This window comes from Triturus cristatus, chromosome 4_1 (genome assembly GCF_964204655.1).
Source record: "Triturus cristatus chromosome 4_1, aTriCri1.1, whole genome shotgun sequence".
Taxonomy (NCBI): Eukaryota; Metazoa; Chordata; class Amphibia; order Caudata; family Salamandridae; genus Triturus; species Triturus cristatus.
This window is the reverse complement of record NC_140585.1, coordinates 357,521,943-357,537,354: the sequence shown is the minus strand read 5'-3', so window position 1 is coordinate 357,537,354 and position 15,412 is coordinate 357,521,943. Positions and strand designations below refer to the sequence as shown.

General features: G+C 46.4%; 1 protein-coding gene and 1 long non-coding RNA gene across 2 annotated transcripts in view; one reads left to right on the top strand and one right to left on the bottom strand.

The window, feature by feature from the left end:
* The window catches only part of LOC146854942 (uncharacterized), a 206,188-nt gene that overhangs the window by 149,640 nt on the left and 41,136 nt on the right, over nt 1-15,412 (top strand). The gene's annotated exons all lie outside the window — the stretch shown is intronic.
* The window catches only part of ETFBKMT (electron transfer flavoprotein subunit beta lysine methyltransferase), a 164,689-nt gene that overhangs the window by 110,279 nt on the left and 38,998 nt on the right, over nt 1-15,412 (bottom strand). The window contains exon 2 of the mRNA XM_085652368.1: nt 5,599-5,729. Coding sequence (XP_085508494.1) covers nt 5,599-5,729 — 131 coding nt within the window. The remainder of the gene's footprint in view (nt 1-5,598; nt 5,730-15,412) is intronic.

The following is a 15,412-nucleotide window of genomic DNA, read 5'->3' as shown; positions in this document are numbered from 1 at the left end:
CTTTGTTGAAGATGTGGTGTGGGAGAGGGTCAGACGGGGAGCAGGAGTGGATTGTGCCCATGGTCTTGATTGTGTCCTCGATGCTCACGTTGGCCCAGGTTGTCAGGGAGTCGTGGTCGATGGGGTGTGGTGGGTCCGGCGTGTTGAGGCCTGTAGGGGTCGTCCGGGGGTTGAAGCTGTCATGGATGTCGGTAATCTTGCGGTGAAAGAAGGTGGCGAGGGAGTCGCACAGGGCTTGTGATGGCGGGATGTCGTTGGCGCTGGAGCTGGAGTTGGACAGTTCCTTCACAATGTGGAAGAGCTCCTTGCTGTTATGTGCGTTGTTGTCAAGGCGGTCTTTGAAGGAGGTCCTTTTGGCGTTCTGATGAGGTGGTGGTGGTTGCGGATGGCATCTTTGTGGGCAGCACGGCTGTCCGGCGTCTTGTCGCTGTACTATTTGTTCTCCAATTTCCGGCAGGTGCGCTTTGATGCTAGGAGTTCCGGGGTGAACCAGCTGGATCTCTTGCTGGTGTCTATGTTGGTTGGCTTTTTCAGCGGAGCTAAGGTGTTGGCGCAGTCGTCCATCCAGCGTCTGAGGGTGCGTGCACCATCGTTGGGGTTGGTCGGTGGGTTGAGTGCGAGGTTTGTCTGTAGTTGTTCTTCAGTGACTTTGTCCCAGCAGCAGCGGGGCATCTGTAGGGTGCGGTAGTGTGTGAGGGGTTTTCGGAAGGTGAAGTGGATGCTGTGGTGGTCTGTCCAGGTGAGTTCGGAGGCGTGGCTGAAGGTGACGCGGGGCTTGAGGAGAAGATGGCATCAAGCGTGTGACCGGCAATGTGGGTCGGCGTCGTGACAAGCTGTTTTAGTCCGAGGTTGGCGAAGTTGTCGATCAGGGTGGAGGAGTTGTTGTCGTTATTGTTCTCCAGATGATAGTTCAGGTCTCCGAGGAGGATGTAGTCAGTGGAGGTCAGCGCGTGCATGCTGATGAGGTCGGCGATTGAGTCGCAGAATTGTGGTCGGGGTCCGGACGGTCTGTAGACGAGGGTGCCTCTTAGGGTGGTCTTGGGGTCCGTGTGGATCTGGAAGTGCATGTGTTCGGCGGTGCCGAGAGTGTCGTTGGTGTTTGTTGAGACCCTGATGGTGTTCTTGTGAACGATGGCGATTCCTCCTCCGGCTCTGTGGTGCGGTCTCTGCGGGTGATCATGTACCCGTCAGGGATGGCTATATCTGGAGAGGAGGCTTTGTTCATCCAAGTCTCGGTCAGGAAGGTGACGTCCGGGGATGCGGTGTCGAGTAGGTCCCAGAGCTCGACGGCGTGTTTGCGTGCCGAGCGAGTGTTGATCAGGATGCATCTGAGCTCGTTGGGTTCCGTCGTGGCGGGTGTCTCGGCGCCTTCGAGGCAGGAGAAGCTGCAGTTCCGGCAGGTGAAGGGACCGTGGGTGCGCTTCGGGGCGGCCTTGCAGCAGGTGTGGGTCCTTCCTGGGTTGAGAGCGACGAGGGTGGTGGCGTCGTAGTGGAGGCGGTCTTCATGGCTGGTGCGGGGGCCAGGGGTTCTGACGCTGGGCACGGTCTAGGCGCGGAGGGGCGCAGACGGGCTTGCCTTCGGCACGCCAGCAGCGGGCTCGCTGCGCGCGGCCGCACAGTGACCACCATATATGGGGAGGTGGGGAGGGAGGAGCAGCTGGGAGGCAGGTGGCAGGGGCAGCGAATGGGCGTGGAGGGGGCGGGCCGCAGGGGAAGCAGCGGCGGGGACGGGAGCAGGGAAGCGGTGCAGTCGCGGGTAGGAAACAAGGCAAAAAGGGGTACAGAAGCAGAAAAGGGGGCACAGAGCAGAAAGGTCGCAGCAGGGGCGGGAGGCAGACGAGGGGCAGAAGGGGAAACCGGGCAGTGGGGGCACAGAAGTAAAGGAGCTCGCAGCGGCGAGCAGGGGGCAGGGGGGTATAAAAGAGGAACGGGTGTACAGAATGAGGGCTGCGGAGTACAGGAGAGAGACGGGCAGACAGAGTACAGGCACAACAGAGAGCAGATACAAACCTAAGGCCACCACTGGCCACCAGGGATGAGGCGCAGGTGGTAGCCTGCGGGTGGTGGAGGGCCTCGACTTCAGCGGCGGCAGCAGGCGTCAGCAGGAGTGCAGACAGAGCTGCAGCGGGGGGGGGGAGCGACCTACCAGGCAAGGTCAAGGGTCTTTGGATCTAAGGCAGAGAGGGCCCTTGCCACACAAAGATTTGTGAACCAGGGGCAGGAGTTTGAATAGAGAAAATTTTCTCATGCGGAGTCAGGGTAGTTATTTCAGTGTAGGCTCCGAAGGGGAGCGAGAAGGAAGTTTGCAAACCAGGCGGGCAGTGGTGTTCTGAAACACCTGCAGCTTGGAGAGAAGCTACTCATTAGCAGCTACCAAAAGGGTATTGACATAATCCAAGCAGCTTACAATGAGTGCCTGAGTGAGAGTTCTTCTAGTGTGTAACAAGAGCCACTGAAAGACCTTTGAGCATGCGGATGATGCCAAAAGAGGCTCCACAGGTAGATCCTATATGCTCTCACATGAAGAGGTTCTCTTCAGCCAGGATGCCGAGATTCTTTTACCACCTTTTAGGGTGGGAGATAAAGCCCAACTCAGAAGGCCACCAGTGATCCGACCAATATGCATGGGCCTTGCCAAACAGCAGAATGTCAGTCTTATGTTAGTTCAGCTGTAAGCAATTCGAAGTCATCAGAAAGCAATTTTCCTCATACATTACCACATCTGCTTTTGGTGGATTCTGGATTAAGTCCCATAGAGATGATCAATTGAGTATCATCTGTATATGAGAAGACTTCAAAGTCACATGATATAACCACTTGAGCTAGGGCGGGCTCACTGAAGGGCCCTGCAAAACACCCTTATCTAAAATCATGGTCAGAGATTTAAAAGATTCGAGGTACACTGTCTGAGTCCGGTTGCTAAGAAAGTTTTTGAGCAAGCCCAGAATGTTTCCACAGACACCAATCTAGGTTAGTCCCTGGACCAATATAGAATGAGAGGTGATGTTGAATGTGGCAGATATATTAAGTAACACCAACATGGCTGGGAGACCTTCATCAAGAGAAAGTCTAACAGTGTCCAATATCGCCACCAGCACTATTTCTGTGTTATATGAAACTCTAAAACCCGACCGAGAGAGGACTAAAAGGAAGTGGGCTTCCAAGGAAGATAAAAGTTTTTTGTTTACTAACGTCTCCATGATCTTACTAAGATAAGGAAGTAGCCATACGGGTCTGTAGTTGGTGAGCTCAAGGGGATCCGCGTTAGGTTTTTTCAAAATAGGCATGGCTTGTGCTGCTTTCCTGTCCAAAGGTAAGGTTGCAAAGCTAAGAGAAAGAATGAACAGCGAAGTAATACCAGGAAGGAGTATGGTAGCAAGAGCCATTATGATGTACGAGGGGAAGGATCAGACAGTGAGCCTGATGATTTAATTTTACTCATCATATCAGACTTGTGCTGAGGTAATGGGTTCAAACTCCTCCAGTAAGGCGAAAGGGTTGGTGGCAGGGGAGACACTAGAGGAAGCTTCTGCCTGTATAGTGTAGATTGAAAGGTTCCTATAGATTTTCTCCTCAAAATGATCTGAGAGCGCATCGCACAATGGCTGAGAGGCTGGAATAGTGGAAGCACAGGCAGCAGGCTTAATAAACTTGTTTAAAACCTTGAACATTTCTTTGGTTCAATTCCCAGCATTATCTAACCTGTTAATATTGTGGGACCTGCAAGCTTCTCTGATCTTTTTGTGATAGTCCCTAGTGCATGTTTGTAGGCAGATTTGTCGGGAAGGGATTCTGTGGTGAACCATCTTCTCTCAAGTTTTCTGCAAGCCGATTGATCCTGTCAACAATGATGGGCAGTGCTCTCCTAAGAAAAATGTGGGCTCTGTTTTTTACTGTCCAGTTTTTTTTTCTTTACTTTGAGGAATCCAACAAAGATGATACATAATTAAATTGGCAGACTCACATCAAGCACCTCAATTGTGTTCAGTGGCTACATTGTGGATGTCAGGAAAGTTAAGATGGTTGTTTCCTTGTCAGTGATACACAATTTTTGTATCAGCATCATGGTGGATGCTAGCTAATTACACAGTCACCTTTGACTTCAGGGAGATGGGGCTGCACATATTAGCATGGCTTGTACTAAGGCCATGCTCCTCATGATTGTGCAGTTTCCTGCAAGACGCTTTGTCTGTGATGGGCAGAGCAGATTATTTCGTATGTTACTTTGAGCTGGATGTCCTAGTCATATTATAATAATAAATAAAACATTTTCCATCTGCCTAGTGGTCACTACAGACTGAATTGTCTCTTGGTGATTGAACATTAGTGTCAAAATAACTCCCCAATGGGACATATTTTATCAATCAGTTTGTGGGAGTTTTGTGCATTTTTTTAAATTGTGCATTGTTTACAGAGAGCAGAATATGGATCTACACTTAGATTTATATGTGCATACTTATCTGATATTACTGCTTTTGAAAACATTTTGTTATGATTTGTTAAAGTGCCTTTTCATGGCTTAAGCCAACTAGGCCTTGACGCCATCTTGTTCAAAACGGATGTCTCACCTTGCAAAGTCACTGTTTACTGTTTCTGCTCTACATAGTCAAGGACCGTCATGCTTGTTTACTTTTTAATTACTCTGTTCTCGTTTTTCCAATAAAAGATATTTCGAACATGATTCAGTAATGCTTCAACTGCTCTTTCACTACCTGCTGTATTGCATTCATGCACAATAGTTTACTGTTGTTTTGTAACTAGTTTGATCTGCCATCTTCAGATGACTTCAGGACTCTCTAGCTGACTCAATATTCATGTCCTGGCATAGTGCTTAGGTGGTAAGGTAGTATGACGCTCTATGGTCTGATTTGCTAAAATTTTATTCTTTTGCTCACACCATGATGCATTTGAAGTTTTCATTCAGTCTTAAGAGAAGATTTTCTATATAAACCTTCAAATTTGGGGGAGAGTACGAGAACTCTTAAGACTTTTCGATGGTACTAGGGATGCTGTCCGAGTTCCTATGAACTTTGAATATTTCTTGGCTGCCTATTTTTCTTTATATTTGCCGAGATATTTCTTGGCAATTACGTTATTCACCTTGAACAACGATTTCTGAATTACATCTTATGAATTTTTCAAAATGTTCTAATTTTGCCCTCAAATTCACTTACTGAATCTGTCCTTTCTTAATTGAATGTATTTGATATGCTGTGGGGAGCCTCATCTTGAAGACACATTGCCTTATGAAATTGGGTTTAACAAAGTCCTAGATTCATCCTTCCGTGGATGTGACGTTGAGGTGTCTTTTTGGGCTGTACAATTTTAGGTGTTACCCGCACCCAGATTTGCATTAATGTATGTGGTATTTCTATAGTGCAAACTAGTCAAAAGGCAGAGGGAGCACTGTACAGGTTTAAACAAAAAGTCGAAGAGTGATAAGTAGCTGGTTTTCTCTGACAGATCATAAGTTGGATCCTCCATAACTCAAACCAACAACCTGCACGTGACATACATACCTTTGAAGAAAGTACTTAACAAACTCAGCTGTTCTATTTAAATACATTAAACGTGGAAAATAATCCAAATTTTACTCACCAGGGTCGATGTCATTTGCCATGACATGAGATGCACCACTTATGCAAGCAGCAATCGCTGTAGCGCCGCATCCACTTCCAATATCCAACACCGAACCATTTCTAACAACATGTGGGTTATCCAAGAGATACCTAATAAAATAACATTTTCACAAATAAATGTGTGTGTGCAGCAGGCGAAAATGTGCTCAAATGAACTGTGGATAACCAGTAAAAGAGATACTTTATCCTTTTGTGTATATTTGTTACTTATTCAATCCAGTGGGGCGAGTTTGGCCATATACATAGCGCACACTGCCAACTTCACAACCCTTTGTTAGTAATCATAGTAGCTCCTGTTGGTGTCCTGCACCATTTCTGTTTGAAAAATTGGTTTTGAAACAGGGTTTGCAAATAGAGTGTAGACTTCTTTTATTTAATGGTGAGGGCAGAGGTAGTTCTCAGAAAAGGAGCCAATAGCGCAGGCACTGTGATGAGCTTAATTCTGAACGCGGCAGGAAAAGACACAGAAATGGGAGCAACTAGGACTACTTTGCTTCAAAAGAACAGACACAGAATGATTGGAATCTGAGCATTTTGTCCACGGCCATGGATGAGAGGAGTGACTATGTGTAGTGACTGTGTGAAGACAGATGCACTGTAAACTTGGAATTTGCCATGGTCCCACCAATACCATAATGGTGAAGCAATGGCAGCAGATTAAATAGGAAAAAAAGGAAGGGCACGCATGCGCCAAACTGTGAGCAGGGGAGGGCAGATGGAGAACGTAAGGAGGTATTAATGGGTGGGAGGGAGGAAAAATATTGATTGGAAAGTCTAGATTTTTTAAGTGTGCATACTCATCCAATTACATTTCTGCCATATATGTGCATGGAGCTGTATTCAAATTCACCTACAGTGCAGAAGGTCCCATATCCAGCATGCTTTTTCTGGCTGGATTTACCCAGCACAGATGCTCCCTTAAACAGCATTCTCCCATTCGTCTGGCAGCCAGCAATCTATAGTACAGATATTTTCATTCTGAGAATTTTATGGTACGACTCAGAAAAACAACCCCATATTATGAATAAAAACGCTTGGCTAAGGGAGGGAAAGAAAAAGGAAATTCTGAGAAAAAAAATACATTACAAAGAGGCTGACCAATGATGATGAATAGCTTGGCTTTGACCTGGTTCGGTTAGAGGGAAATAGTTGTCAAACCTCCAGCTTATGGCAATGGTTTGATAAGCTAGTGAGGTGCAGAAACTATTGGGTGATCCCAATATATAAGTAATACTTCTGTGAGAAATAGATGTTAACAATAAAGAGTGGATGGATGTATATATGAAACAAGCATTGATAAAGCCAATAAGACTCATCTTTGGGACCTATTGCCTTTGCCAACGGTTTAGTAATAAATTACTGTAGATACATTACTGGCCCGATTCACAAAGGTAACTTTCACTTTTGAATAGGTTTACACATTGGAGTGAGGAAATTTGATTACGGCTCCATCTTGCGTATTGACACCATTGTGATGTTGCCCTCACTCAGGCACCAACGATCTTCGTAGCATTTCTTTCATACTCTGTACTGTAACATGTTAAACGACCTTTTCCTGTCTCTCTGAGCAAAATACATTCTGAGACCCGGCTCGAAGCAACTAATTCCCGTGATAACCATCTATTGACCCTTGGTGATCCTTCTCTGCCTCTCCAATTGTTTTACTAATCACCACCTGCAACACGCAAACACGTCCTGTTGTAAATTAATTTAACTTAGGAATGCTCATGCCACCTGGCCTATAGAGTCAGGTAGAGAACACGACCCTAGGGAAGGAATTTTTATTACCTATTATCCTGTATCTTGTACAACGAATGTTTGCTAGTGGATGATTTGTTTGTTTTTATTGCACATTTAGGGGGTTGTTGCTTTAGGGGATTCAAGCTCTATAAAAGACTGTGAGCCACGGATTGAAGTGGCAGTCTCCTGAGAACCTACCACTGATGTACTTCTAGGACAACTGTACCTAGCTGCAGCTAATAAATTGAAGTTCCTATGCCAACAGAGTGTTCCGTGTCTCTGTACATTTGGAAGGCGAACTCAGAAGATTTCAGGCATACCCTGCGCTGCCAGGCCTAATTCAGCCTGGTTCTTCAAATGGTGCCCTCTGTGAGGCAGCTTCAGAGGTCGTGGGTCCAGCCCGAGGATCGTGAGGAGCCCCGCAAGGAAATTCCGGAGGACGCGCACCACGTGATCGACCCCTGCATGTCGTAAGTGGACCGAAGGTTTTTACAGTGTGGCTTCTCCTTTCCAACGGCTGCGAAGACCTGCTGCCCTGACTGCCGCCACGCTTTGGCTCCCTTGGTGATTGGTATTGCGAGACATTAGACGGACCTCTGTTGGCGTAAGAAAACATCTGGTTAAGTTAAGTATAGTGGCCACTCCTTTGTCTTTGTTTTGTCTTTGTTCGACTTTTGCAAAAGCCGAAACCGAGGGGTGAGTACAGTTTTTGTACTATAAAGTGACTAATGAACCCCTTGAAGTTTGTAAAGAAACTAGTGTGAATAGCGATGCCTGGTTTCAGTAAGTTTGGAAGATGGTTTTGTTGTTGTTGCGATAGGGATTCCCGACTGGAGGACTCTTGTCCAATTCCTCCGGCCGGGAATCCCACTTATGAAGTATATTCTAAACATGGTATTGGCCCCATAGCCTTTAATGAGGCGTGGGTTCGCTATACTAGGAAAGATGGTGTTTTACGGTGGTCGCAGAATGGCAGTTTTGAGCTCAATATCTTAGATAATTTGGAGGACACTTTGTTTAAACGAAAAGCCCGGCCGGCTATGTTTGACTCTTTTCGCTTATGGCATAAGCAGGCCAAACAGAAAGAAATAAAACAAGCTAAAAGAGATAGGAGGGATATGTCTATTATACAAGCTGCCCAACAGTTCAAAAATAATGAGACCGATCATGCGATTGAGGTTTCAGATAGGCAACATCATATGGCGGTAGATAAATGTTATCCAGCGTTGCCAATTTCCCCTACAGAGAAAAATGTGGACCCTGAGAAGGATCCCTTAATGTCCCATCTGTTGAGATTACCTCCGCCCTATGCGCAGGGGGCTAATGTACCTTTTGCACTACCGCCTGCCCCGGGAGCGAATGCACCTTTATTATTAGCACCTGCCCCACCTGTTGTTCCACCTGTCGCTCCTCAATCGGTTCCTGCACCCCCATCACAGCCTCTTCCGGTATTACCGAGCTCTCCCCTACCTTCGTCTCCCTTTGTACCTATTACTCCCTCTTCTGCCCCGCCTAATATTCTGTCTCCTGTCCTAATGACGAATTCTCCCTCCGCTCTGAGGCGAATGGTTGATACCATTTCTGGCCTTTTGTACTCTCTCTTTGGGACACTTCAAATGACCCCAGTTCCTCCTCGTAGACAAACTCGTAGTCAGCTCCCAGGTCCAGATGAACGGGAAGTGCTAGATCTCCTTGCCCGAAGGTGGATCACGAATGGCCCCCAGTATAGTGTGCAAGACATTATGGTCACCTTTCAACAGTGGGAGGCACCAACGCAGAGATATGTTTTTGATACTATGTGTAACATTTTAGGTCAAGAGTGGGAGGATATGGGATTGGGACCAGCCCCTCAGGGCCTGCTAGATGTTCAGGCCTAGTTTGATAAAGGGCTAATTGTGGGCACAGAGCTTGAGGATGCGGTAAGGACGCTTGTCACATTTAGAATGATGTTTGCTTGCCGGTCTTTGCCAAAACGCGATTCTTCTGTTAGACGAAAATTAAAACACTATCCCATGAGAGAGGTTCCCCCAGTGTGGAGAGAGGAGGTTGCAGCTCAGGGTGGTAATCCTCTTATACCTGCTCACTTTCAACGTGTGTGGGTGCACGTTCCTTGGAAACGATCTGAGGTATTGGCCCTTAAACAGTCCTTACCGGACCCCCGTAAAAATCCTGCTGGGTACTACAAAGAGTTGTCCCAAACTGTCGATACATGTATTATGAATTTGGCCGATATAGACATGCTAATGGCTAATGTGGTCCCACAACCATTATGGGCTAGGATTCGAAAGGAGGACCATCCCGGGGAATTGGGGGGCGATTGGGCTGCCATACTTGCCGCGAACAGACTCCAAGTGGGTAGTGCCAAACCTGAGGCTTTAATTACCGAACTCCCAGCTAGGATCATTGCCTTACTGAAAACTATGATGCCCCCTCTGCGAGTTAATTGGGATAAGTTAGCAGCTTGTAAGCAGAAAGCGGATGAAAACGTCTCTGATTTCTTCACTCGTTTTGAGGAGACGTTTATCGATCATAGTGGTCAGGATATGAGCACGGAAGGTGGCCAACGACTGTTTGTAGATAAATTTGTGTCAAATTTGGTTCCGGAAATATCTAATAAATTGAAGAATTCCGAAAGTGCGTGGGCGGTCTCCTCTTCGGCCCAGATAGTGGCTACTGCTCAGTATTATAAAAATAGGGATAAAGAGGAAAGAGAGAAACTTGATAAAAAGACTAAAGAGCTGAAAACAAAAGTTCTTTTGCAACAAGCTTATCCTCCTCGCCCTGCCAAAAGTGAATATCAGCCGCCTCCACAATTTCAGAGACAGTTGCAAAGGCCTGGGCCTTTTGTTCCCCGACCCCTACTGGGCCAGAATCAATGCGCCTACTGTAAAGAAGAAGGCGATTTAAAGTATAATTGCCCGGTTTTGTTACAGCGTACAAGTGGCATTCCCGGGTCACGAGGCCGGGGTGGTTATCAGTCAGCACCCAGAGGTAGAGGATGGGGTACGCCGCCTAATAACCAACGTTCCATGCTAGGACAGCCATGGACAAAGTAAGGGAGTAGTATCAGTTCTAGTGGACCAAAGGGGGCCTTATGTTGATGTGGTAGCACTAGGTGTTACAGAGCCGTTCCTATTAGACACTGGTGCGACGAAGAGCTCTATGATTCACTCTAAACTCCCTGGGGCACCTTTGTCTGGCTGTACGAATGTTTCTGTAGGTTTTTCTGGCGCCCCAGTTCAAAACCCAGTTTCACGCCCTTTGCCCATTTCAATAGGTCCTTACAAATTGGAGGCCCCGCTCCTTTTAACAACTGGTTGTGGTGAAAATTTGTTGGGCTTGGATTTATTGAAGAGATTGTATGCGACATTACACTGTTCTCCTTCTGGTGTACGTCTTACCTTAGGTAAGAAATTGACCTCACCGATGTACTTGTCTAAAGACAAGCTCCCCCCTGAATTACAATCTCTTCCCGCCACCCTCTGGGCCTCCGGCCCCAATGATGTGGGCCTCCTGCGGATTCCGCCCTACATTGTAAGCCTCAAGCCTAATATTAAATTTCCTCGCATTCCACAGTATAAAATTTCCAGTGACGGCGAAAAAGCTCTTTTGACTAGAGTTCATGATTTGGTACAAAATGGTGGGGTGGAAGAGACTAGGGGAAATGTATGCAATTGCCCTGTTCTGCCTGTTTTTAAACGAACCGACCCCTCTCAGCCACCTGTCTATCGTTTTGTGATTGATCTCAGAGAGGTCAACAAGATTGTAGTACCTCAATTCCCTGTTGTCCCGGATATCAATGCCCTGTTGACAATGATACCCGCCTCAGCTTCCTGGTTTTCTGTCATTGACCTCACAAATGCTTTCTTCAGCATTCCCATTGCTGAGGAAAGTAGGGATATTTTTGGCTTCTCCTTAGCAGGCCGAAGCTTCCGGTTCAAGCGGGCTCCTCAAGGTTATTGCGAGAGCCCCTCCATTTATAGTCAAGCATTAAAATCACAGCTCGATACTATGTCTTTACCACCAGGTGCCACTCTCATTCAATATGTGGATGACCTGTTGGTTGCAGCAGATTCTGAGGATACTTGTAAAAAGGCTACTATTTCACTGTTACGCCACTTATCTGACCACCACCACAAAGGTTTCACCGTCTACATTGCAATATTGCTGCCAAGAGGTTACCTATCTAGGTCATCTCTTTTCAAAGGAGGGACGGCGATTGACCCCAGAACGTATCCAAGCAATAGCCCAAATGCCTATTCCATGTACGCAAAGAGAGGTGCGTGCCTTTTTAGGTATTACCTCTTATTGTAGACAATGGATCCCCAATTTTTCCCTCCTGGCGAAACCCTTGTTGGTACTTACTCTTAAAGATACACCGCACCCTCTCCCATGGACTGCGGAATGTCAGAAAAGTTTCACTGATTTACGTACTGCCTTGTGCTCTGCTCCTGTGTTAGGAACTCCTGATTACAGTAAGCCTTTCACACTCTATGTTCATGAGAAAGAAGGTTGCGCATTATCAGTTTTAACGCAACGATTTGGGGACAAGCAACGTCCCTGTGCCTATTTTTCGGCCACGTTAGATCCAGTGGCCAAGGAGTTACCTAGCTGTTTGAGGCCAACAGCAGCAGCGGCAGTTGCCATTCGCCAGTCTGCTGGATTAGTATTAGATAATACCCTCATTGTCATGGTGCCGCATGCAGTAGAGACCCTCCTAAATAGAATGAAGACTCAACACCTCACGAGTGCCCGCCTTTCGGGGTACGAATTGACGCTCATGGCTAGCCACATACACATTAAGCGATGTAATGCCCTGAAACCGGTAACATTGCTGCCAATTCCAGTAGAAAATGGTACTCAGGAGCAGCATGATTGCTTCCTCCGCACGGAGGAAGAGACAAGAGGCAGAGTTGATTTAAAGGATACTCCACTCCCGGATCCGGATGGGATCCGATGGGTGGACGGTTCTTGTTTTAAGCTTCCCAATGGTGAAACAACCTCAGCCTATGCAGTCACTACCTTGTACACTGTTGTGGAAACAGCGCGTATTATACATAATTCAGCCCAGGCAGCTGAATTGATAGCACTGACTAGAGCTTGTGTGTTGGCTGAAGGAAAAAGGGTGAATGTGTATACTGATAGTCAGTATGCGTTTGGAGTGGCCCATAGTTTTGGCCGCCTGTGGAAGGAAAGAGGGTTTCTCACATCCCATGGCACTAAGATACAGCATGGCCAATTGGTAAATGACCTTCTTGAATCACTTACCTAGCCCACTCAGAGAGCAATTGTGAAGTGTAGTGCACATAAGAAGATCACTGATGATGTAGGTCAAGGAAATGCTTTCGCAGACCAGATAGCGAAAGAGACAGCTAAAGACACTACAAGCCGCATGTATGTTGCGGGCTCTGCTAGATGGGTTGCACAAGGAGGGATGTGTGAGAATACTGTGGACAGTGTGAAAATGATCCAGGCAGAAGCCACAGAGAAAGAATGGAGTACGTGGAAAGAGAGTATAGGAAGGTTGGATGTGACAGGGTGCTGGACAGACTTGTCGGAACATCAACGCTGGTTGTTACCAGATGCTTATGTACTCCTAGTAGTTACCATGGCACATGGTCCAGCCCACATTAGCGCTAAAGGTATATGCAAACTTCTGGCTCCGGTATGGCAGAATGTGGTGATCCCTAAATGTGCAGACAATCTGGTTAAGCATTGTATTATATGCTTGATGCATAACCCGGGGAAGGGAACAAGAACACCGGCAGGCCACTTTGCTCCCCCAACGTACCCTTTTGAGGTTTTGCAAATAGATTACATTCACATGGAACGATGTAACAATCTGAAGTATGTTCTTGTTGTGGTATGTGCCTTCTCCCGATGGATAGAGGCCAATCCCCTGAAAGATAATACTGCTCTATCCACGGCAAAAGTCCTTTTGAAGGTGTTTCTGCCGAGATTTGGGTTACCCAGAATTATTTGGAGTGACACCGGAAGTGAATTTGTGGGTCAGATCATGCAGAAAGTATGTACAGCCCTTGGCATTAAACAAAAGTTCCACGCAGCAAACCATCCTCAGTCAGCAGGTTTGGTGGAATGCTATAATGGCACTCTTAAGCTTAAACTCGCGAAAATACAAGCCAGCACGGGTCTTGCTTGGCCTGATGCCTTGCCCTTGGCTCTCTTATCCACCAGAACAACCACCCATTCCCGTATGGGGCTTAGTCCTTATGAGGTTGTGTTTGGATGCCCTGCAAATGTTTGGGGTGTCTCAAGGACAAAGATATACTCCGAGATAGAGCATCCATTGTTAATTGACTATTTGCATGATCTCACCACTAAGTTACGTGTCCTTCACCAACAGGTACAAGATACTTTGCCTCAGGCTTCAACGGATCCTGGTCATACCATACGGCCCGGAGATTGGGTCTGCATTAAAAACTTCCAGAGGTCGAAGAACTTGGAACCTCGCTGGAGAGAACCTCGCCAAGTACTTCTAACGACGCGTACTACAGTGAAGGTGGTCGGCAAAAAGAACTGGGTACATGGGGTACATTGCAAGAAAGTGCCCCTACCTTTGCCTTATGATCAGTGGGTTCGTAACCCAATTAGCGATTCTGAAAGCGAAAGAATTCCAAGATTTGGACTGTTTAGCGATGCACACCTAGACTTTGCCAGATCAGAGAAAGACGACGACGAGGTCCTCCAAGCAGCTATACCACCGGCATTGAAATTGGACACTACTAAACCACATCTCCTTTTCCAAGAACAAACTGTACCTGGTTCCCAGAGGTACGATTTGAGGCCCAGACTGAACAAAAATACCTCAATAGTGCCTCATTGTCTTTGTCTTTATCCCGATTTCCACATGTTGCAGGGCCGTGATCGTAGTCTCAGAATTGTGACCCAAGGTGTGGCTCTAGGCCTGTGGGACTTGTAGGAAAATAAAAAGAACTACAGACAATCACAGCTGAGTGAAGCAACCTCCCGTGACGGGCAACATTTAGAGATGGAAATGACTGTTCAAAAGGGAATGGACAAAATACAAACAATAAGCACGAAGCATTGTAAATTATTGAATAATCGTTTTGTAGTGGCTTTAATAATATTGATTTTAATGTGTATTATATTGTCTTGCATAGGATGGGGACTACATGTAATTTTTACGCAGCCAATTCCCAAAGTTACGTTGAAATGCATACACATGTCGCTCTACCCCCTCATGTTGAGTCGAGGAGTGAATTCCGTAACAACACATTTGTTTCTATGCTACACCAACATCAATTGGCTACTAATGCGACGAACTGTTGGGTTTGTGGTCTTCTGCCAAGTTCAGTGAATACTGGAATACCATACATTACCCTTTCTTTTTCATTTAATGGTTTGTGTAGTGCATGGTGGGAATTGAGTGCCAGTTGGGTATTTTCTGGAGATGGTGATACCCGAGACGTAAGGAGCTTGGGAGTACATCTATACCATTTATGTTGGCAGGACAGAAAAAGGATATATGGGACGAATAGTGAGAAGTCAGAATATGCTGATCGCCAAACCAGATCTACGGATTTGTATTTCCTGCCCTCTAATAAAACCTCTTGAAAAGGACAAACTTTTCTAGTGGTACCTGGACAAGCACCATTCTGTATTAGGAAAGGAGGGTTAGAATATAAAGGTACAAGCAAATGCCAACATATTGTGACCTTGAATGGGACAGATTGGCCTCGCATGGTTACCTCACGTAATATATACTTTGTGTGTGGAAATTATGCTTACACTTCTCTACCTGGTAATTAGAGAGGCACTTGTTATATCGCTTGGTTGTTTCCCCCTACATATAGAGCAGTTGCCAAGCATCATTTACAGAAAAGAGGGGTGGCGTCTGACCAGGATACGTCAGGACAAGAAGTCGGAGATGTCTTGAAAGGACTTCTTCCATTCTGGGGTCCAATAGCCAACAGAAGAGACATAAGACACATAATTCGAGTTGTAGAAGCCACTGTCAATGAAACAGCTGGAGCTTTGAGTAATCTCACTGC